This window comes from Sitophilus oryzae, unplaced genomic scaffold, assembly GCF_002938485.1.
Source record: "Sitophilus oryzae breed Bouriz unplaced genomic scaffold, Soryzae_2.0 scaffold_1745_pilon_pilon, whole genome shotgun sequence".
NCBI classification, from domain to species: Eukaryota; Metazoa; Arthropoda; class Insecta; order Coleoptera; family Curculionidae; genus Sitophilus; species Sitophilus oryzae.
In genome coordinates, this window is record NW_022146441.1 from 2553557 (window position 1) to 2578711 (window position 25155).

Here is a 25155-nt window from a genome sequence, read left to right on the forward strand (position 1 = left end):
CGTTCCGTATCAAACCGATGTTTTTCTGGAACCGCTCTTTACCGTAGTTTACCGGTCTGGTTCGCCTGGTTTTGCAACGGAATACAGCCTAAGTATTACATTACTGTATTATAGTGATGTGTCGGTATTTGAGTAACGCGATTTTGGTGCGGTATTTTTTTGTAACGCCGTGTCGCGCTCCACAACGAATGGGGAACCTGTTACTGAAGAACGACGATCATAATGACGACAAAATTATAAATTATTGATAATTTGCAAATAAATTATTTATAATCGCTCTTGAAGTTAGCTTGAACCGTATAGTAACCGCATAGCGACGTGTTTAGCTTCAGCCGTCGCGATTTCATCGGTCGCCTACAATAGTTACTGGAACTGTACGTAGCGTCGGACGATCTCGATGGCGACGGCGACGTGTTCGCTCCAGTCGTCGCGCTCCTAGAGTTTTAGTTCCCTGTCGCGTAACTGCTGTAACTGGGCATCGACGCCCGGCGGCGCGGCGGCCTACTTCGCTCCAGCCGTGGCGCTCCTAGAGTTTTAGTTCCCTGTCGCGAACGGAAGTAACTGCTGTAACTGGCTATCGACGCTCGACCTCGGAGGCGGCTTACTTCGTTCCAGCAGTCGCTGGAGCGCTTCTCGGGTTTCTTTTTCGCCTGTAGCGATTGGGTCGGTTACTACTGGCGTTGGTGCTCCCGTCGCTACGTTACTTTTGAAATAGCGATTTTTGGTATGTACTAAGCATGGTATAAAATAGCGTTGTTTGAAAGATGAAACGTAAAAGCAAATAAAATAAAATGAGAATTTTATTTGCTTTTATACATTTATATAAGTTTTATTGTTTATATCTATTTTTAAATAAAAGATTTTTTCAATAAAGATTTTTTTTGACAGTGGTTTGTGGGATTAGGTAGGTAGTATAAAATATAAAAGTAGGTACCAATGCCAGAAATACTACATAAGCGAGGACCGCGACACCTAGGAAGTTGGAACCTCGATTACAAAATCGCGGTATTTTGTCGCGGTATTTTTTTGGAACGGTCGCTATTGTAACGCGACTCTTGTGGAACCGGTATTCCCATCACTACTGTATTATGAGTTGCTATTATTATGTTAATATTATGAGTTATTTCTAGGCATTGATCGAGATTTCAGGACTTACGACCGAGAAAAATTAAAAATTTTCCTTGATTTATGTAAGAACAATCTACGGATTGTCACGGGATTTTTAACAGAACACTGTCTCCTCAATAAACACCTCGGTAGACTAAAGCTAAAAAACAACGGCGTAGATTCTGTGGGGAAATATGGAACACTAGAACACCTCATCACTGAATGCGCTGAGACGAACCAACTAACCCTTCGTGCCATAAATTTTGGTACAATTGATATCGGAGATGGAGAACTAACCTCTGTAAAACCGCCTTAGATACTGGAGGTTGTTAAAGCCTTGAGACTGTACGATGAGATATAACTCAAAAAAAGGAGACTTAATAGATTAATAAAGTCATACAATCTAAAATCTACACCTAGAGAGGGTAGGACCTCTATGTTTATATTGTTCAACCTTCATTGTCTCGAGAATACTTCACATTAATTCAATTTCTCATCCAACCGAGTTCAAAGTTGAGACGGGAACATTAATACCAGGGGAAGGAACAGCAATTAGACGGAATTTTGCGATTAATGCCGCGATTAAACTTTATAGTATCGTTTCCGAGTCTATCTTTTAAAGCGGCCGAAGTTTCCGAGTTGGAAAAGTTAAAAAAGTTAGCCAATCTGGGGTTTTGGGACTAGTAGCCGATTCGTTGAAAAAGGAAGACTATTATCTCTGATTTATAACAGTTACTTTGCTATTAATTGTTATTCAGAATTATTTTTTTGAAGTGAAACTTCTTGACGCGCGTTGGGAGTAAAAATTCAAGGCCGTGACACAACTTGATACTGTAGCAATCTTCATTTTCATTGGAGGACACTGACATATTTATTTCAAACCAATAATCAACGAGAATATTAGTATAATTTAATAAAATTACTGTCAATCACTATAAATAATGACTTGTTTGTAATTGAGCTTTAATTTCTGTATTATTAATCCGATAAATGATGGAGATAAACAATTGTGATTGATTAAAATTTTATTTTAAGATGAAACTTTTGTTAATAACATTCTAAAGATTGGAATAATGAATTGAATAATGACAAGACAAGTGACGTCTGTCTAAAAAAGACAGCGATCTAGAGTGACAATTTGGTTATATAAAATTGAGAGGGACAATTTTGATTATGCAAAAGAAATACATATTCTATGAGTTTAAGGATGCCTAACGATTAACATTAATTTAAAAATAAATCCCCAACATGAATAATGAACAAAACACTTAATTAAAAACAGACCACAGACTACACAAAACAAATTATTGGTTAGTAACAGTTAGTAGTAGTCAGGGATGTAGATGTAGTAGTATTTTGGTTTAATGGCCACAGCTATCCGACCGGGTGATAGAATTATCGTTTTTTAATAAAAATTAAAGACACATCATAAAATTATAAAGCTAGAAGAGTATACGGTTTTATATTAACTCTATTTTTTTGAAGCAATTATAAAAAAATAAATATCCTTCAAATCCTTCAATTTAATAGTTATTAGTAAGAAGTTTCACTTCATATCTGCACACATACCGGGTGTTGCATCGTCGGACGGGACATAGGAAATCCCATGTAAATTTTAATGGGGTCAATTATTGGCTTCCCTAATTATTTTAGAGAATAATTCTATTTAGGTTTATTGAAGAGCACTAAAACCCACATTGAAAAGAATAACTTTAGATATTTTTGATTAGCTCGTTTACGAGTTATCGCCGATTTCTTTTTAAATATTTCTCCTTTTTTATGGCCCTGTATTTACTTATCAGCACCAGTCAAGGTAAAAGATAACTGTCAAATGAAATTGTCATTTCAGAAATTTACCTATTTAATGCTTTATTATTATTGAAAACTCATTCCTACATCGGAAATTTTAAAGATGTATTATTGCACAATAAAACTTCCAAGTCGGTATCATTTCTTGCATCTTCTCTTTGTTGCTGCCTTGCTTCACATCTGCAGTTATTTATTAGGGTATCTTTGGTCTCAAATCGCTGGATATTCCTTGCGATTGTAGATTTTCCAGGTATCGGTCTATTCTGATACAGAGCAGCAAACATGTCCGACACCTTTTGATTTAATCATCAATACTTTTTCTTCGGTAGTGTAATTCATGGCTAATATTTTCGATGTAGGTATGAGTTTTTAATAATAATAATAAAGCACTAAATAGATAAATTTCTGAAATGACAATTTCATTTGACAGTTATCTTTTACCTTGACTGGTGCTCATAAGTAAATACAGGGCCATAAGAAAGGAGAAATATTTAAAAAGAAATCGGCGATAACTCGTAAACGGGCTAATCAAAAATATCTAAAAAAATATCTAAATTTGAATGTGGGTTTTAGTGCTCTTCAATAAACCTAAATAGAATTATTCTCTAAAATAATTAGGGAAGCCAATAATTAACCCCATTAAAATTTATATGGGATTTTCTATGTCCCGCTCGACGATGCAACACCCGGTATAGTGCACATACAATAATTTATTTATTTTGTATTAAACTACTTCGTTACTAATTCTGTTTCAAAGCATTCTAAATCGCTTTTCTACACAACAAATCGATTGAATTGGAAATAAATTTTCTTTTTCTAAAAGAAACAATTTCCAGTAATAATGGAGTGAAAATGACAAAGGGAGCTAACGCTACCAATTCCACTTTTTCGAACTTCCATTCAATGAAAAGTTCAAAGCTCGACAAAGAGTCGAAAGGAACAGACAAACAAGTGTATAGTGTTCTTTTTTCACCTTATTTTTAGTTTCGAAGAGCTGCAATAATTCACTAACAAAATAGAGATGGGTGAATTGTACAGAAATATTAGATACTAGCGTGTACCCGCGACTGAATTAATAATTTGTAATGGTGATGATAAAGCAAAGCAAGAATTTCCATTAGCATAAAAACTGGATAAAATTTTCTCACATTTATGTCAGCATGAGAAAAAACAATATGGCGATATTACTATATAACTTGGTAATATTTGAGGGGTAGTTTGATCTCGTTGGAATTTGACTTTCGAAAAATCCGTTTGCCAAAAATAAGCTTTTTACGTCAAGCAGTTTAAGCAGAATCGTGATTAAGAAATTACCCAACTTTTTGGAACACCCTGTATGATATTTTAAAAAATTTCAAAATATGTAAAGAAACCAAATAAATTATGCGTGTCCAAGCGTTTTTCCGAAAGACTAACCGTTTTTTAAATAACAAATATTGTAATATTTGGGGAGCGTTTTCACCCCCTTGGAATTTGAAATTCGAGAAACCCCTCCTTATCGAACCTCTACACCCCACAGTCAATCCGTTTGCCAAAAATCAGCTTTAAACGTGAAGCAGTTTAAGCAGAATCGTGATTACTCAATGGTCATATTTTATGAAACACCCTCTATAAATTTTTAAAAAATCTTAAAATATGTAAAACAACAAAATAAAATATACGTGTTTAAGAGTTTTTCTCTTAAAAATGATTGTAATATTTGAGGGGTGGTTTCACCCCCTTAAAATTCGAGTTTCAAAAAATCCCTTCTTATCGAACCTCTACACCCTAAAGTCAATCCGTTTTCCAAAAATCAGCTTTTTACGTCAAGCGCTTTAAGCAGGATCGTGATTATTCAATGACCAGATTTTTCGAAACACCCTGTATACATTTTTAAAAAATCTTGAAATATGTAAACAGCAAAATAAAATATACGTGTTTAAGCGTTTTTTCGGAAACTTGACCGTTTTTTAAATAAAAAATATTGTAATATTTGAGGGGTGGTTTCACCCCCTTGGAACTGGAATTTCGAAAAATCCCTTTTTATCGAACCTCTACACCATAGAATCAACCTGTATGCCAAAATTGAGCTTCTTCCGTTGAGTGGTTTGAGCAGGATCGTGATTAATCAGTATGTCAGTCACTTAAGGATTTTATATATCAGTATAGATTTATATTTTATATCTGTTTGGTTTAAAACGCCCTACGATGTTTTCTGATTTCCAGACTTCACTTCTCTCTGTCTAGCCGTAGGTCTTGTTCTATATTTCCATGTAAATGATCCCAAGTCGACAGGCTGGCTATAAATAAGTTGTGACTATAATCATAACAATTCACTGTCTAACTAAAAATATTTTAGTTCTATCGCTGCCTACATATCTATAACGATAAGTATCGATATTTATCATCTAAATGCCCATTCTTACTAAAAAACCGACGTTACAGAAGCCGATCGTGACGTAAATAAAATTTTCGTCGTTTGTCCATCGAACTAGTTCTCCGTTGGAAAGTCCATTATCATGTAATGGACTTAGAGAAGGTGTCAACTTCGATAGATACTCTCGCTAGGGAGAGGTAATTTTAAATTTTTAATTGATTTTTTTACATAGTTTTATACAGTTTAGAGAGAACAAAAGCTATTGGCTGACGTTCGGGGGGCAATCTATGGTAATTATGTGCCGTTGGGAGTTCCAAAAATTAAAAAAAAAACGACCCATTTGCAATGAATGTTTTTTTAACTACTTTCTTCAAACTAGGCTAGCGACGTGAAATGAGACTTGCGCAAGATCAAGACAAAGACCCAGCATGCAAAAACTTTGCGGTCTTGTTTTTTTAACGTTTTTAGGGTTTATTGTACCGGGTGGCCAACTAAGAATGGACGCCGGCTCTATCTTAGAAACTACTTATCGTATAGCTTTGGGAAAAAATTGTAATAAGTAAATCGGCCAAGAGAAATCGCTGGAAATTATTTTCAAGTTCCCCAAAATATGCAGGTAAAGACGTATTTTAAATATTACTATTGTAAATTGTGTTTTTTTTTTTTTGGTTTTTCATATTTAGAGTATGTATATTCATACTTTTGTTTCGATCTTGCTAGAAGCAATCCAGAAATGGCTCTGAATGCCTCTTCTTCAATGTCAGAGGGAATACTTTCCGAATCGCTCATTTTTTAAACTAGTGACATCAATATTATTTACTGTCATATTGACATTGCCATGCATGGTGTTATCTGAACAAAAGTACTAAGGTAATTGATTTTTAGAATAGGTTTCCACGGAATATTGGGACACCCTGTATAGGTACTTGTGTCTCGCTTACAGGAGAAAAAAAAGTAATTTAACATTTTTAATCATCTTTTTTTTTCAAAATAGTTTTGGAGCTTGTTTCCGTGCAGGAATTTGCAGGACATATTGGCCCGTTGCGGGTGTTCTAAAACTAATCGATAGCCATTGGCTTGGAATGTTCGAAACTTGATCAGATTTAATTAGTCGGAAGCATTAGAGTGATTGTGGAGGAAATTGCATCTCATATTCAACGCATATACGTTACAAATTCTGTCTCGCATCGATTGGCCATTTACTGACCATGTTTTGAGATTATACAGGGTGTTTCAAAAAACATGTGCCATCTCTCGTGGGGAGTTTCCTTACGTAAAAATAAGATTTTTATTTTTCATATCAACATATAGTATATTCGTTGATTGAAAGAGTAACTAAACCTAACCTAACGAATTGTTTCAATCAACGGCATATTTAACAAAACTTTGGTTGCACGTCATCAGTAACACCATGCGTCGTCTTATGGAGTGGTCGTATTATGATGCGCAACCAAAGTTTTGTTAAATATATTATAGGTCTGATCCAAAACGCAATAATTATTAATTACAATAATTAATAAAATTAAAATAAGAATAAAATAATTTTGCAATTCAATTTTAATTTCTTGTTGTTTCAGAGCTGGAGAAGAGGATTCCTCTTGCAGCGCAGACGACTTACTGCGCAGAGCTGGAGGAGCTCCAAGAATTGCTCCATTTCCCTGAGGAAGTCGCTTTGCGTCTCGCCGACACAGAGTACCAACTTTTCTACCAGGTAGGCAATCTAAATTCGATTATCTACAAACAATTAAAACAGTCATTGAAAAAACAACTGAATACAATATACCGCTACATTTGGCCTTTCTAGACTACCAAAAAGCTTTTGACAGCATCGAGACACACAGAGAGCGAGAATTGATTCCAGATATTATTCTATTATTAAAAATATCTATGATAGTGCAACCTTCCAAGTTAAATTAAATGATGACCTCAAAACAGAAAAAATACCACTCGGCAAGGGCGTGAGACAAGGAGATACCATCTGTCCCAAGTTATTTACACTGGCACTGGAAAATGTCTTCAATAAATTAGAATGGGAAAATAGAGGTCTAAACATCGATGGGGTACACCTTAGCCATCTTAGATTCGCAGACGATATTGTCTTGCTGAGCACCGACATTCAAGAACTGAACACCATGCTAAAAGAGCTAAATGACCAATCCCAGAAAATTGGCTTTAAAATGAACTTGAAGAAGACCAAGATAATGAGCAACAATATCCATAACATTACCGTAGACAACGTTATTATTGAAAACGTAGACCATTATATATATATATTTATGTTATAAAATCAAGCTGGGTAAGGAGAACCAAAATACGGAGATCAAACGCAGGATCCATTTGGCATGGGTAGGATTTGGAAATATGTGCCCTCGATTACGTACACTGAAAAAAAGGATCTCTCTGTCGAAATGAATATGACTTTGACCCAAAAGATTGGCGCTTTTCAATAGGGCCAAGAACGACGTTTCTTTGCCCAAAGCATTAACTATCTTTTCATAAGCTTTAAAAAATTACTTTAGAGAATAGAAGAATCTATCTGTCCAAAGTATTTCACTCTTGACCGAAAATTAATATGCAAATAAGTTCTTGCTACAAGAACAATAGTCTCTTTGAATCATACAAAAATTCTTGATTGAAAAGGGAAATTTCTTGATTAAAGAGATACTTTTCTTAAACCAATAGCGAATACCATTGACTCAACTAAAATTTATTTAGATCTAAGAGAAGTCTATACATCATATACAAGCATATACAGGCATATTACGAGGTATATTATTTTCTGATAAGTTTACGTTTTCCTAGTCTGTAAGTAAGTAAAGTGATATTATTTTCCTCGATAGTAGGTAGTTATCTCTGCTTCTTCATTCCTTGGTATTTTTTGGGGTGGTTTATCACTCTACAAATTGCAAAAAAATGTTACACCGCGATTAATCAAAGTAAAGCAAACAAATTATTAAAATTATAAGCTTTGGTCACATTTCGATTTTTTTAATACGACGACTTGAAATTCTAAAATTTTTGTAATTATTTGCATAAAAAAATCGATACCTATATTCTTATTCTATCTGTAGTCACGCATGCATTATCTATACAGGTGCATTAGGTAAATGTCTCTTACCTTCAGATATAGCAAATAAATGCTCTAATTTCCATTTTTTTCAGAAATTCCTTTAAAGAATCCATATATCCTAAAATTTGTCCATAAAAAATGACAAATGCATGTTAATAACGATCACTAATTTGTTATACGATATGCGTTTAAAAAGCAAATTATGCAAAATTCCAAGTGGAAAATTCCAAGCAACAAAACCCGTGCGTACTATGATCTGACCTATGAAATGCGACTTACGACTGATCGGACTGCCGACTGATTGTATATACCGTCCTTCGTCATCGTCTTTGCGTGTCGTTATTATTTTTCATCAAAAGAGTATTTAGCTATTGGAAAAATGGCCATGTTTCTTGAAGTACTTTCTAGCGCATTTTTGTTATCTTAAAACAAAGTAACTTGCACTTGGTTGAATGAAAATAGATTCAAGAGAAATTTTCGAATTTTTCAAGAGAACAAGTTTTCTTGAGTTAAGAGAGTTTTTCTTCAGGCAAAATATTTTTACGCTAAAATAAATTCTCTTGCCACTAAATTTTTTTTTTCCAAGATTGATGACGACTTTAGTTCAACTATCTTTTTTATCAGTGTAGCAGTATTTATAAAATAATGACTTGACAGATTCATATATAAATTTTGTTACACTATGAATTAATCCAAAAAAAAATTAACCTGTACAGTTGTACAAATATAGGAAGAGACTTGGGGATAGCACCGGTCGCGTGTTATTTTATATTTCTCACGTCTCTAGCTCTACTTGTTACGTTGTACCTATAAATCATACCAAATAAACTTTTAGTCACGTGATTAAGCTTGACTGGCACAGCGTTGCCCACTTTTACGTATTTTCATTTAATCACAGTATTTTAGGAAACAAAAATAAATTAATTATAAATCTATAAACAGTTATTATTTACATCAACAAAATTCAACCCCTAACAGTACTTAAAAGGGTCATTACTACCACTATCCCGTTTAAAATATTCCAATAAGGCTGCGATGAGTTTTTTTGCAACGGCTATTAAGCGTCACAGAAAATAATTCAAATTTATTATTGCCAATACTTTTTGAGACACAACGCCGTACTAAAAATGGTTGGATGTAGAGCCGTCACGTATATGTCTCTAGTTTTAAAGCAGGACCGTACCGAATGGATAAGATGGGCTTGATGGTTTCGATCTGGCCAAGTAAGTGATTAATCATGTTTCGGTCGAGTGGTAGGACGAGATAAAAGGAGAACCGAAAGTTTGGAGAACTCCATAGGGAGATTTTGGCGGATGTATAGATAAAAAGTTGGAAAAAAGGTCTCTCGGAATAGATTTGGGAAGTATTTTGTATGAAAAATGTTCCAGCGATGAAATCGTATTTCTATATTGTTAAGTTTATGAATATTGAATATGTTAGAAATAAGTAAGTCATAAGTATAGCCTCTAGTAGGGGGTTTAATTTAATAATTTTTCTTTAAAAAAATTCGGAAAAATTAAAATATGTAAAAAATAATTGGCTAGAAGACATAAATGAAATAAAGGAAAAGAAATAAATTGATAAAAATAATTATAAAAGTATATAAATTCACTCTAAAGGCTCCCACAGACGCTCGGTTATTTCGCACAGGCCGCCAGGCATATTGACCCGTGTGAGAACCTCAGTTGGCCTGACCCTAACGAAATCAGGCCTCCTCGAGATTCGTGGTTTCAATTAGTAGCCAGTTGTATTATTAGTAGTCAGTTGTATCCATAGAGAAAGCCTAATAATGAGCTTATAAAACAGTGAATGTTTTTTCTAACCCCAATTTCTCTTGACGTATGATAATCAAGGGCCAAAATGACATTACTCGCAAATTTCTAAGTATAATTAGTGGAAAAAGTTAAAACTACTACCACGAAAATTACTACTACTAATTTTGAGGTTTTGAATTCTTACATTGAAATTAGTTTGTGAAATATGTCACTCACTAAAAACCGTCAGAAAATGTCTTTTATACTCCTTCACACTCAAGAATTTTTTAGAATTTTTTGAAGTGGTGAAACAATATGAAAAAAATTAAAAACTCATTTTTTTCTAAAATATTTTTGATTAGTTTAAAAAAGTGAGTAGAAAATATTTTTTCATTAAAAATACATCCTTAACAGAAATAAACATAAAGATTATTATAAAAAAATCAATCCGAGAAGATTTTAGAAAAAAAAATTAGAAAAAAATGAGTTTTTAATTTTTTTTCATATTGTTCCCCCACTTCAAAAAATTCTAAAAAATTTCTGAGTGTAAAGAAGTATAAAAGACATTTTCTGACGATTTATAGTGAGTGACATATTTGACGAAGGTTAAAAAAATGAAGATTTTAATTTTCTTTCCTCCGCTAAAAATCGGCTTTTCGCTTAAGAATCATGATCATGTTATTATTTCATGTCTTAGACTTGTAAGAATTGTAAATATAAAAATAAAATTTAAAAAACAGTTTTTTTTAAATCTCGAAAACCGTTTAAGTTAAAGAGCTAAAAATTTAGGTGAGTTATTTTGTTTCGACACCAAATCGAGCCGCTGAGTGCGAGTGAAAAAAGCCGCGGGGACAGATTTCCCATAAATATTAATCCTGCTATATCCTTTGTAGTGAAACTGAAAAATTAAAATTTACTTTTTGTGTTTTATTATAAAGAAAACTTATAAATTCAGATATTCAAAAGAATGCGACAGAACTACAACTAAACTAGAATTCAGATGAAATAAAAAAAAGTATGTGATCCGATTGCATTGATTCATAATTTGGGAATTTTCTTTCTGCTGCCGAATGATACTGGGACACGTAGCAAAATTAATTAAAATAACAATAAAAAGAATAATTGCATTTGTTGGCTAGATCGCAAAACCAGGTTATTTTTTCAATCAGATTTTTATTCCAGAGGACACACGAACAAAAAAATAGATCAATATTTTGTTACTATGGTTAATGAAATGAGGTAACAACATTTCTATAGGCATCATTATTTTCATGATCGATTTTACTTAATTTTTACTGAAATAAACTGATTTTAATTGTTTAAGCAAAATCTATGCGTCCGACGAAAAAAATCAAGAGATAAAAAATGTTTAGAAATTAATTGGAGATCTTGAAGATAATTTTTAGTGACCAGGTACCACTTTTTCTCCAAAAATATTCAATGAAAAAACCCATATGGACGGAACTGGTTGAAATAAATAAAATTCTTCGTACACCAAAAAAGGTATTTTGATTAGCGATGGGAACTATCGAATGAATTAGACTCTCGAATGGTTACTGAATGAATGATTTCAACTATCGAATGGTTTTATTCGAATTTTATTCGATTGTATACTAAAGCATATGTGACAACCTCACCGTGCGACTAAATGGTTATCGTTGCGCCACGACTATCGAATGCTTTTGATAAAATAAATTAAATTTAGTATTCGTTTGATTTTTGTGTGTGCCAGTGCGTTATTAGTTCTTCCAAATTTTTATAACTTCGCCTTGTAAATACTATACTATTTTTGCGTTTATTAAAATATTTAAAATACTAAAATAGTAGTTTTTTTTAATTGACGATTGTGTGCGAAGTGGTCAAAATTTTTCCGAAAATTTGTGTGATTTTCCGTAGCCCGATCTTTCAATTATTTAATTTTATATGGTACTTTATGGTTAGGTTAGACTGCATTTTTTTAATGGGAAATTTTGAGAAGTAGCAATTTTTAAGAGAGATGAGATGAACTTACAATTAATTTTAAAAATACATATTTGTATTTTAGATGTTTTAATAATATGAATTAGTTGGAACTTAATAATCATATTTAAGTAATGTGGTTAAGTAAATGTGGTTATCGAACTCAAATTTTGGGGTGAGAAAATTAAATTGAAAGTTTTACACGTGCCAATTAAAAAAAAAAGTTAACAATGTTTGTATTTTGTTTATGCTAATTCTCTTACATGTAGTTTTTTGCGAAGAAATATTTCATTTATTTTTTAAAGTAAATGCCAGTAAAAGTAAATATTATTTTTAAATAGTAATATAAAGTAATATAAATAATTTTGATTTCTAATTTTTTATATTTTCCTTCCATTACACTGCATGCTTGGAAAATTAATAAATGTTTATATTTCATGAAAATTTGTTGATTAATATAACAAATCAGTTCTGTAATTATTATTATTTAATAAACCAACGTTGCCCCACACACATTTAGAGACTATATTATTTTTAAATAGGATCTAATATAAATACTTTTGACTTCTATTTGTTGTTTATATTTTGCTACTACTTAAAAAAAATGTTTATATTATTAAATGATTTTAAATTTTGTTGTTAATAGGTATAACAAATTATTACTGTTATTATTATTTATTAAACCAGTCTTTGCTTAAAAACATTAAAAATAATTTTCCTACATCCAAAATAAAAAGTATTATTGCAGTGTAACAACAGAATATTAATAAAAAAATGCAAAACATATAGACATACTATCCCTAACTAACTAATGCTAAAGAATAATATTCTTTGCTAATACCAACTAATACGAATATATGGCAACAGCGTCCTTCATAATGTATTTTCTGTGTAAATACTAGCACCTCAATAAAAAATAATGTGTCCTTATCATTATTTGACTCCGCAAAAAATCAAAGATGCCGGCTTCTTTCATAGCATTGCCACCGATCGCTGTCGGGTTTCTAGGAAAGAAACCTACATCGCCGGACGTCAACTAAAATCCAGTTTATATTTTATTAAAATCGATCCTGACGACTAAATGAATTTGATAAATGAATGAATTTTATAAATGAATGGTTTTTGCTGCCGAATTACTAGAATACAATATTTCAAGGCAGATGACGCATCTATTCGATAATTTTTATTCGAATAGTTTTCGACGAATGTTTTCTTACTAGCTATCGAATTATTCGAATGCAACTATCGAATGTTTCGATAGTATTCATTCGATAGTTCCCACTACTAATTTTGATGCACAGAAGACGTGTATTAAGTTTCATAAAGATATCTATTATAATAAAATCAGAATTATTGTGAAAAAAAATTTTTTTAGAAAATTTTACCACCCTGTATCTCAAAAATTGTATATGAAATTTTTCGCTTAGAATAGGACCAAGAATCACCCTGTATATAATCAAATAATGTTTTTTTTCTTCTACCTAATCGTGGAAAAAATCTGGAAAAGCTTTTATTGACAAGGAGTCGACGCGAGGTATAAAATTTAAATCGCAACCTTTTCAAATTTGAATGCGAGAAACTGGTAGGCTGTCTGCTAGAGAAAATGGAAAAATCCGCATAAAAATGTAAATTTGCCTATTGAGACGGAAAAACTTCGCAGGTGAAGTCCCCGGATGGTATGTTCTGATTAGATTTGAACAGCAAATATTCAATACGAGTATATATAGATTTCCTTTTCATATAAATATGCTTGTATACACACGTTTCACCCAGGAGTAATAGGGAATTCGAAACTATTTTTTTTCAAAGATATATCTCATGTTACAAGCTTTTATTTAACCTGCAATGTTGTTTTCCATAGCAACTGTTAAAATTGCCTTATATCTATGAAAAATAGTAGATAAAATAGTATTTTAACCGCAAGGGTAGATTAAATGACACTTTAACAGCGAGGATAGGTTAAAAACTATATTTCTTCTCGCACATTTTTTAATTGCTTCCATTTTTGAAAAATTTTCTATTCCTTTCCATAAGTTATTCGGGATTTAAACGGAAGTAATTTGAATATGGCGTTTGTCGCCTCAGCCTGAATATCTGTTGGTAATTTACTTATTTCGTTTTGAGCCATTTTTGGCTCCAATTCAATCAGCAATCGACACGAAAGAGAATTACTCAAAACCAGGGACGGGAAAGTAAAATAGCAAAAGCGGTTCCACCGTTTCCATGGAAATTTAAAATAAAATAGTTCCAGCCTCAGGCGCTAGGTGGTAGTGCAATTAATTTTTAGGTTAAGAAGTTGCTACTAGTTATTGCCAGATGTCGTTAAATCAGAATTTTTTTGTAGTTTCCATAGTTTCCAACGGCCATTGTCATACTATTGTCAAATTCTCAAAAAATATTGTCGTTGTCATAGCGCCAATCATAATATTATCAAATGATTATCAAAACGTTTTTCAAACTATAATTTGTTATATGTGTTTTAATTAGACAATTCCTTTTGTTTGTGGCCCTAAAAATATAATGTAAGTCTTTTATTTTTGCCATCATTTAAGTACCTATTTATATTTACTCCATTTACAAAACTTTGGGTGTATTACGTAGGTCGTGTTTTATTATAATAAACGATGTTTAAATATTTGACTTATAAATAAAAACTTTGACTAATAAATAATATTTACCCATATTTGGCTTTAATTTTATTTAATAATTGTATAAATTATACTGTTAAATCTTTTTTTTACACAACACAACGATACTTGTCATAAGTATTGTTGAATTTGTGTAAAAAATAAAATTTAATAATCAAATTTAATTATTTTAGAGTAAAATTCGATAAATACGCTCATTTAAAAAGCCCGCGCTTCGATCCATTTAAAACAAGCCCTACTCAATAGATGGCGCCACTTCTGTAGGACCATTTTTCAGTATGGCAGAGTCCATTCTTTTTCTAGCTAGGTATATTCTTTGCTCAAAACTGACAACTAAAGAGACAGCTTTATTTATTTGTCAAATTACATAGAAACCAACGCCAACCCAGCACAATATTTTTTTTACTCGTAATAGATTCCTTGAAATAATAATTTCTGAATATTTTTTAAAACGTAACTCGCTATGGAAAAAAAATATTGTTTTATACACGACGATAAAATACCATTTTATCGTGTTGTATAAAAAAAAATAACTATTTTTGCTTCAAAATATGAAATTTTTGGCATTAAAATGTGTGGAGTTCTAAATTTTAGGAAAAACGGTTTACCAATGTTCGTAAAAATAAACAAACCGTATTATTTTTATTTAATTTTTCGAGGGCTGTAAGTTCTTTGGGAAGCAATTTAGGGCATACGTTTATAGGAACTTTTTGTTTTATTTTTATCTGCAGTACCACCTACCGGAGATAGGGACCATTAGAAGAATTAGACTATTTTTTTTGACACCCTGTATATCAGATATTGAAGAGGTACGATTTTGGAAGGAGTACGGTAGAGACGCCTTCCTCTTATTTTTTTTTCAACAATTTTTCCTTGTTTTTGTCCCTATAAATATTTAAAATAAATAATTAAATGCCAAAAAATTTTACAGTTTGTAGACAACGGTAAAGTAAACAAACAAAGTAAAGAAACAAACAACAGAGAATACAAAACATTATACAAATTGCATTGTCAGTCTTAATGTTTAAAATAAACGTTTATTTATAAATGTTTACAATGTCAAAGAATAAAAAAATAAAAATAAGATTGAAAATTATTTAGTAAGTTTATAGTAAATATCAATGACCTCTAAATAAATTTTACGACACTACTTTACGACTAGTCGTATTTATATATTCTGCGCTGTGCTCGTCGTTTTGTGGAAATACCCAAGCTCACCTGATGATGGGGTAGGGCCCCGAAACCGGTAGTGAGAGCAGGTTGATCCACATTATATCGAACACAGCGTGGAATTAATTTCTATATTAGCAGTTCAAGGCAAGAAACTCTTATATAATTTTATTATATACCTAAAAACTGCAAGAAATTTATTTTCCATTATAATAAATTTATTTCGATGTCATTGGTAAATATAGTAATAGCCAACATTAGACCAGTGTTTACAAAATCAAATTCGATTATCAAAATATAAGTTATTTACGGCGTAGAAAGCCTTGTCTAGTAAATAAAATTTCAATGCTTTGCGAAATGAAGAAAATGATGTTATGGATTTGATTTCAAATGGCAGGCGATTGTGCATTTTTTTCGAGTTGTATAACATTGAACTTTTAATTAACTCTGAGCGTGGGGTATAGGTAGATATAAAGATCTTTCTCCGGGTTCCTGAGTGGATAAGTGTGAGATGGTCTTTCTTGAGAAGCTGATACATGCTTACGTATTAGGCAAACGGATTCAAATATAAATAAGGAAGGAAGAGTTAATATTTTTAATTTTTTAAAAAAGTCCTGGCAATAAGTTCTGGTGTTTAGTCCCAGTGAATATCGAACAGCTCTCTTCTGGAGCTTGAAAATCCGGTCAAATTGAGTCGCACAACACGTACCCCAAAATGGAAGGGCATATCTGAGGTGCGACTCAAAAAGTGCATAATACACAGTTCTAGCCACTGACAAGTTAAGCTCCTTAGAAACAGACCTTAATGCAAAACAGGCAGAGCTCAATTTTTTCGGCAAAGCATCGATATGCATGTCCCATTTCAGAGAATTGTCTACAACAAGCCCTAAGAATTTTTACAGACCTTATGTTTTACTGTCTCCCTCGCTGATCTTTTTATCGTCTTTCTCATATCGTTCTACTTATTCTTTTCACGATTTCATCATGACCGACAATTTTACGCCACAATAAAATTAATTTATCACATATCTAGTCTCTGTATGTTGGCGTGAAACTATGTAGAATTGTATAAATTGCTTTTCATCTTTATAATTATATTACTCTCCGATTAATCGTATTAAAATAATTAATTTATGTTTAAATATATTGCTCTCTATTCAACCACAAACTTAATAATGATGCAAATCGATATTCAATTCGAACAAAATTAATATAAAAATTAGGTTATAACCAGTCTACCGCAAAATGCGGTTAATTAATATAATAGCAATAGGTAAATATTGTTTAAATAAGTATGTTTTATTGGAAATTGTACAAATCGAGGTACAAATTTAAATACTATTAAAAATTATAAAAAGTATTTGATTTTAGCGTTCTTGATCACATAGTCAGATATATTCTTTGACATCGCTTGATGTTTAAAGTCATAGGTTACTGGTTAAAATAAAAAAAAATATACGCTTTATATATATATATATATATATATATATATATATATATATATATATATATATATATATATATATATATATATATATATATATATATATATATATATATATACACATCTCGATTTAGAGCGTCATCAGCTTCTAGGTTACGAGCTTCCATTGCTTCCGTAACCGTTCCGTTCCAGGATTTTCTAGGTCTACCTCTCTTTCTTCTACCCTGGGGAGCCCATTGAAAAACTCTTTTTGGCCACCTGTTCTCCGGCATACGCAGAACATGTCCAAACCATTTTAAGCTGGATTTTCCGATTCGATCCAGTACTGTCTCCTCCGATGCATTCATGATACGCCTGACCTCGATGTTTGTCTTTTTTTCCATCCTAGATATACCTGCACTTCTTCTAAGGTAGTCCATTTCAACAACTTGGATTTTGCGCTTCGCGTCTGCACTCAGAGTCCATAGCTCTGAACCATAGCAAAGAACTGACTCTACCAATGTTCTTCCAAGTCTCTTTTTAGTTGTTGCAGATAAGTTTCGGTCCCACCAGAGGCTGTTAAGATATCCAATAACTTGTTTGCTCTTCTGAATTCGGGTTTGTATTTCTTCTTTGCCCAAACCCTCGTTGTTGATAGTTGCACCCAGGTATTTAAATTTGTCTACTTGTTGAATCTGGACGTTATCATTAATGAAGACTTCAAAACGAGCGTTGGAATTGACAGCTAAGTATTCGGTTTTCTTTAGACTAACCTGAAGTCCCCATTTGTTGTATTCTTGATAAAGCCTCTTAGTCATGAACTCTAGATCGTATGAGTCCTGCGCAATCACGACCTGATCGTCTGCAAAGCTCAGGGTAAATAGTGTGTTGTCCCCAATGGGTACTCCCATACCTTGACATTTCGTCTTCCATTCCCTAAGTGCTACTTCGACGTAAGCGTTGAAGATCAGAGGAGATAAGCTGCATCCTTGTCGCAACCCTTTTGTGGTGTTAATTGGATTAGATAGCCTGTGTCCTATCTTAACGTACGATTCATTTTCTTTATATAGCTCTTTTATTATATTAAGCAAAGGTCTATCTACTTCTAAGATATTCAAGACTTCCCATATCTTGCTGCGGGGAATAGAGTCGTACGCTTTCTCCAAATCAATAAATGCTAGATGGACTTCTTGATCTACTGCTATCTTTTTTTCCATCGCCTGCTGCAGGACAAAAAGGTTATCTGTGCAAGATTTCCTCGGTGTGAATCCGCTTTGGTCTTCCGAGATTTTGTCACCAATACTGTCCCTGAGCCTACCCTGTAGCACCTTTCCAAAAAGTCTGCTGACCGAACTGTTAATGCTTAGGCCTCTATAACAAGGGGGGTCGTTACGATTTCCCTTTTTAAAGATGGACACTATGTGAGCCACTCGCCATTCTCGGGGTAGTTTACTTTGCAGGCAGCACTGGTTAAATAGCTCTGCCAGACGCCAGCGCAGTCTTTGGGTTCCACACTTTAACAATTCCGCTAGAATATTACCAGGACCTGGTGACCGTCCATTTTTCATTCTTTTGAGACTTTGATATACTTCTCTTTCGCTTATCATTAAAGTGCCTGCAAGGTTGTTCTCATCTTCTACTGCTTGGAATTCTGGTCGGTTTTCTGTCAGTAATTCCGCATAGTAGTTGCGCCATTTTTCTATATCCATTCTATTCAAGAGCTTGTCCGTTTGATTGGTTTTCATTTGTCGTATTGTTCTCCATACCTCAGTACTCCGTGCGCCCCCTATTAGGCTTTCCACTTGCTGGCACCTTCTTTCCCAAATATCTGTTTTTCCTACCTTAATGGCGGCTCGTACCTCTCTATTTTTTTGCTTGTAATGACTCCAGTTAGTATCTGTTCGGTCTGAGAGATCTTTGATAGAATATTATATATAGATATATATACAGATAGATAGATATATATAGATAGAATATATATATATATATATATATATATATATATATATATATATATATATATATATATATATATATATATATATATATATATATATATATATATATATATATATATATATATATATATATATATATATATATATATATAGATAGATAGATATACGCTTTAAAAACAAATATTAAATAACTTAATCACGATTTATTTTAAAAAAAAAATAAGAAATTATGGTAAGAATAATGGCAGGAAATAGATGTGTCAGCGCACTACAGAAAATTATTAAGAATAAAAACATCTCTAGAAGTTTAAAAATCAAAATGTACGAAACAATGATACGACCAATAGTTCTGTTTGCATGTGAAACGTGGACGTTCAATGCAACGGAAAGTTCGAGGCTAGAGATTCGGGAAAGAAAAATACTGAGGAAGATTTTTGGAGGAAAGAAGATAGACAACATATGGACCAGAAGAACAAATGAAGAATTAAAGCATCTATATCGGGCACCGAGTACAACGGGAGTAGCAAGAGCACAAAGACTGAGATGGCTGGGACAAATTGAAAGAATGGCTGAAGGAAGAGTTCGTAGTATGATAATAAAATGTGAAATAGGTGGAAAGAAAAGGAGGGATAGACCGAGAATCAGATGGAAACAGGATGTAGAAGAGGACTTGAGAAGGATAAGAGTGGATAGGTGGAGAATAAAGGCGAAAGACAGGAACAAATGGAGCCAATCAAGCCATGAGCCTTTTGGGCTTACTAAAATCTTGCTAGGATTGCCTAGAACTATTATATAATATACAATAACGATTTATTTTAGGTACCTATAGGTACGTGTATAATTAAAAATTTGACAAATAATGATGACATAGCGTTGAACGATGGCTTCAAAGTCTTTATATTTTTTTCGAATTGAAACCTCTTTTGACTAGTAGAATAGTAGAAAAAAAATGTGATTTTCCTTTGAAAAAATGATCTATAATAATTTTTTAATCGTTCAATTCCATGGCAGCTACGGTCAATATTATTTGACATTCGAACAATTTAATTTTGAAATAGATCGCCACATATCTTCTCTTTATGGCACAGCGGCTGTGGTAATCACTAAATTTGGCGTTTAGGCTATACAATTTTTTTGACAGACATTTTTTTTCTACAAAAATTTTAAATATTTTTTTTCTCAAAAACGGTTAATGTTAGATAGAGGGTGTTTGACATCAAAATTCATAACATCTTACCTAAGAGTTTGAACTAATGAATAGTTCTTTCCATAAAATCAATAAAATGAAAAATATACTAAATAATATACATGTACTGATTTCTTTCGAAAATCGACAACTATGAAACTATGAACCCTTCCCGGATACAAACGGTACATTGTGAGACAGGAAATTGTAGAAAGAAATAAGCCCTTTAACATAGGATGCAAGATTTTAATGAACAGTGCCTTCCATAAAATCAATAAAATGAAAAATATACTAAATTATATACATGTACTGATTTCTTTCGAAAATCGACAACTATGAAACTATGATCCCTTCCCGGACACAAACGGTACATTGTGAAACAGGAAATTATAGAGAAAAACAAGCCTTATAACATAAGAGACAACATTTTAATGGACAGTTCTTTCCATAAAATCAATAAAATGAAAAATATACGAAATAATATACATGTACTGATTTCTTTCGAAAATCGACAACTATGAAACTATGAACCCTTCCCGGACACAAACGGTACATTGTGAAACAGGAAATTATAGAGAAAAACAAGCCCTATAACATAAGAGACAACATTTTAATGAACAGTTCTTTCCATAAAATCAATAAAATGAAAAATATACCAAATAATATACATGTACTGATTTCTTTCGAAAATCGACAACTATGAAACTATGAACCATAAGAGAGAATTTAAATATGTAATAAAAAATGGGGGTACCCATTTAAAATAAGAAAGTTGCTGTCGACTTCCGGTATTCCCGGAAGTGCTACCATTTTGAAAATATTTTTAATCGATAGATCTCGTTGTGAAATAATGATGTGAAAAAAAACAGTTATAGATATTCTAGTTCTCTAGAAACTTCACACTCTCACCCTGGGACACCCTGAATACAGACATACCTATACTTAAATAAGGTTAAATGTATATTTCTTTTATAGGTCCCGCCCATTGACTACCTACGACAGGTGACAGCCGACCTAGGCGGCGCGACAGGCACGTCGGAGGCTAGTCTACCTGGCAACGTCGCCTCGACTTCAAGGTCATCAGTGGCCACACTCATCAAGCGTTTTAACGAGGTAACTCGATTTATTCCGTTATGTTTTTGTTTCTTTGCTATACATTTAATTATTTACATTGATCTGTCATCAATTATGACACTAAAAAATGTCATAATTTATGACAGACATGCATTTTTTTCATTTTATGTTTTTGGTGGGATCTTGTTTTTCTCTGTAGAAGATCCTACTTTTTTTCCTTTGGTGATATATCTTTTAAAACAATATCTATATATATATACAATATTATTATTATATATATTATACCGGGTGTTGCATCGTCGAGCAGGACATAGGAAATCCCATGTAAATTTTAATGGGGTCAATTATTGACTTCCCTAATTATTTTAGAGAATAATTCTATTTAGGTTTATTGAAGAGCACTAAAACCCACATTCAAAAGAATAACTCTAGATATTTTTGATTAGCCCGTTTACGAGTTATCGCCGATTTTTTTTTAAATATTTCTCCTTTCTTATGGCCCTGTATTTACTTATGAGCACCAGTCAAGGTAAAAGATAACTGTCAAATGAAGTTGTCATTTCAGAAATTTATCTATTTAGTGCTTTATTATTATTATTAAAAACTCACACTTACATCGAAAATATTAGCCATGAATTACACTACCGAAGAAAAAGTATTGATGATTAAATGGTATTATCAAGGAAATAATTATCAAAAGGTGTCGGACATGTTTGCTGCTCTGTATCCGAACAGACCGCTACTTAGAAAATCTACAATCGCAAGGAATATCCAGAGATTTGAGACCAAAGGTACCCCAATAAATAACTGCAGATGTGAAGTAAAGCAGGAACAAAGACAAGATGCAAGAAATGATACAGACTTGGAAGTTTTATTGTGCGTGGAAGAGAACGATGGAAAGATCAGCACAAGGAAATTTGAGGATGAAATAGGAATAGATCACACTACAGCGTTTCGAATTTTGAAACGGCATAAATACTATCCTTCAAATATGAAAAGCACCAAGAGCTACGAGATGGGGACGAAATACGGCGACAGGCGTTTTGTTTTGATATGATGGAAAGAGCAAACACGGATAGGGAATTTTTAAAAAACATGTTTTACTGACGAATGCACGTTTACCTTAAATAATGAACCCAATGTTCAAAATTGTCGATATTGGAAAAAAAAACCAACACAGGTTTGTCGAAACAAGGACGCAATATCCACAGAAAGTAAATGTTTGGGCAGGGATATTCGGACACAATATTATCGGGCCATTATTTCTTACGCGAAATTTAGATGCAGAATATTATTTGGAACTATATACTCGAAAATCAAATTTTAGCTGCTTTACACGATGCCGCTAGGGAAAATCAGGAAGTTTGGTACCAAATGGATGGCTGCCCGGCACATAGTACCCTGGCTGTTCGGGAATATTTAGATAAAAGTTTTAACGGAAACGTTATTGGCCTAAATCATACAGTAAATTGGCCAGCAAGAATGAGTTTTCAATAATAATAAAGCACTAAATAGGTAAATTTCTGAAATGACAACTTCATTTGACAGTTATCTTTTACCTTGACTGGTGCTAATAAGTAAATACAGGGCCATAAGAAAGGAGAAATATTTAAAAAGAAATCGGCGATAACTCGTAAACGAGCTAATCAAAAATATCTAAACTTATTCTTCTGAATGTGGGTTTTAGTGCTCTTCAATAAACTTAAATAGAATCATCCTCTAAAATAATTAGAGAAGCCAATAATTGACCCCATTAAAATTTACATGGGATTTCCTATGTCCCGTCCGACGATGCAACACCCGGTATAAAAAAATGTGTATAAAGTGTGAGTGGCTCGCGATGATTTTTTTTAAATGGAACATCCTGTATATTATTGTATTTACTTTATGCTCGGGTATATAAAGGTTAAAAAATACGTCTAAAAATTCGACTGCCAAAATCTACCTTAGATTATTGCATTCTCTGCCTCGAACACGATTTCGTTTCAAAGAGGAAGCAATCGGGGAAGACCAGCTGTGCGAGAAGGCCCATATAGCTCACGCCACGCAGAGATAGGATCTGACGCCTATGGAGATATTTGTTTATGGAAGTAGACAGTTAACGCATTGTTCAAGGCCCTTTATCTTGGCCCATCTGGGCTTGAAAGGGCGCCAGGATAACCCGCAGGAAGTCTGAGCTATCGCGATAAACGCCCCGACGAAAGTAGCAGGTAATTAAGACGTAACCTATCGCATGAACGGACTGTTTATCTTCAGAATTACTGGGTTTGATTTTATCGAGATTTGTGTTAGAGATATAGAATTACAATTTTTTTTACACTATCCGTTCGTTACAAGCCTTTAATGTTGTAATTTAGATCCGTCAAAAACAAAAAAACATAAAAAATGCCAACATAAAAGTGTCGCAGGGCAGTTCTTGTAGAGAATGTAGAATGTTTTCTTGAGTTATAATAAGTTATCTCATCATACGGTCTCAGGGCTCTGATAAAAACCAGTATCTGAGATGGTTTTACAGAGGTTAGTTCTCAATCTCCGTTATCAGTCGTACCAAAGTTCATAGCACGAATGGTTGTCGTCTCGGCGCACTTAGTGATGAGGTGTTCTGGTGTTTCCCCATTTTCCCCAAAGAATATAACAACGAAGAATATAAATCAAACCTGACGAAACGAGAGCGAGACGAGAGCGAGGCAAGAGCGAGACAGGAGCGTGACAAGAGCAAGGCGAGAGCGAGATATCTTCTATTCATTTTTTGAGGCAAGCCTGCTATGAGACAATACAAAACAAAAATAAAGTGTTAAAACCAATGACAATGTTAGGAAGTAAATAAATAAATGGCGGCAACTTGACATTTTTTACAGCAGAGCTACCACCTCAGAATCCCCAGCGCGAAATTTAAATTCCAGTTAGTGTGTCCGGCGCCGAATATGTCCACGGTTGGCAACAATGGATTTAAAAATCGCGCCCTCAATTACGTAACTTAAAGTTTAATATACATTCTTTAGGTCTGAACTTAAACAAAATTTCCAAGTTTTTTATTACAGGAGCTACAAATGCCCGGCGCACTGTTGCCGGACCCTGTATATTTTCTCATCACAACTTGCACAACAAAATTTAGAAAACATTGACTCAAATAAGCATGCGAGAGGATTCCGTATACCTTAGTAGAAAGCCGGAAAGCTATTCTGTGGCAAATATTCGGCGAATGCATTTGGAACCAACTGTTATTTTACCATCGGTATGAGGAACATGTTTCCGTGAAACTATGTATGTTTGTACGTTTGGAAAATTTAAAATTCTTATCTGGCGGTATTGGCATTTTAGTCATTTCGCTACGAAACATGAAATGTCCAAAATGTTTCGTGTTTTTGTGTTTATTGAGCTAAGTAAAACTGACGCTATTTCTTGAATAAACATAATTAAATTAGCTAGTAATTGACTAAAATATAATTGCTTGAGTTATAGTGAGCTATACAGGGTGGTGGGCACCGTCCGTCGTTGGAAACATAGGAAATCCCATGCAAATTTTGAACTGTCCAAATATTGGCTCCCCTGTTAATTTTACAGCGTCATAAATCAAAAATAAGTTTTTTGAAGGTTTCTGAATTAATTTCGGGAGACGATAATGCAATTTTATCGTCGTG

General features: G+C 33.1%; 1 protein-coding gene across 2 annotated transcripts in view; it reads left to right on the forward strand.

Moving 5' to 3' along the window:
- Positions 1 to 25155, forward strand: part of LOC115881970 (1-phosphatidylinositol 4,5-bisphosphate phosphodiesterase epsilon-1-like) — a 264861-nt gene that overhangs the window by 157929 nt on the left and 81777 nt on the right. For both annotated transcript variants that reach the window (XM_030899730.1, XM_030899729.1), the window contains exons 4-5: positions 6850 to 6983; positions 21416 to 21553. In XM_030899730.1, coding sequence (XP_030755590.1) covers positions 6850 to 6983; positions 21416 to 21553 — 272 coding nt within the window. The remainder of the gene's footprint in view (positions 1 to 6849; positions 6984 to 21415; positions 21554 to 25155) is intronic.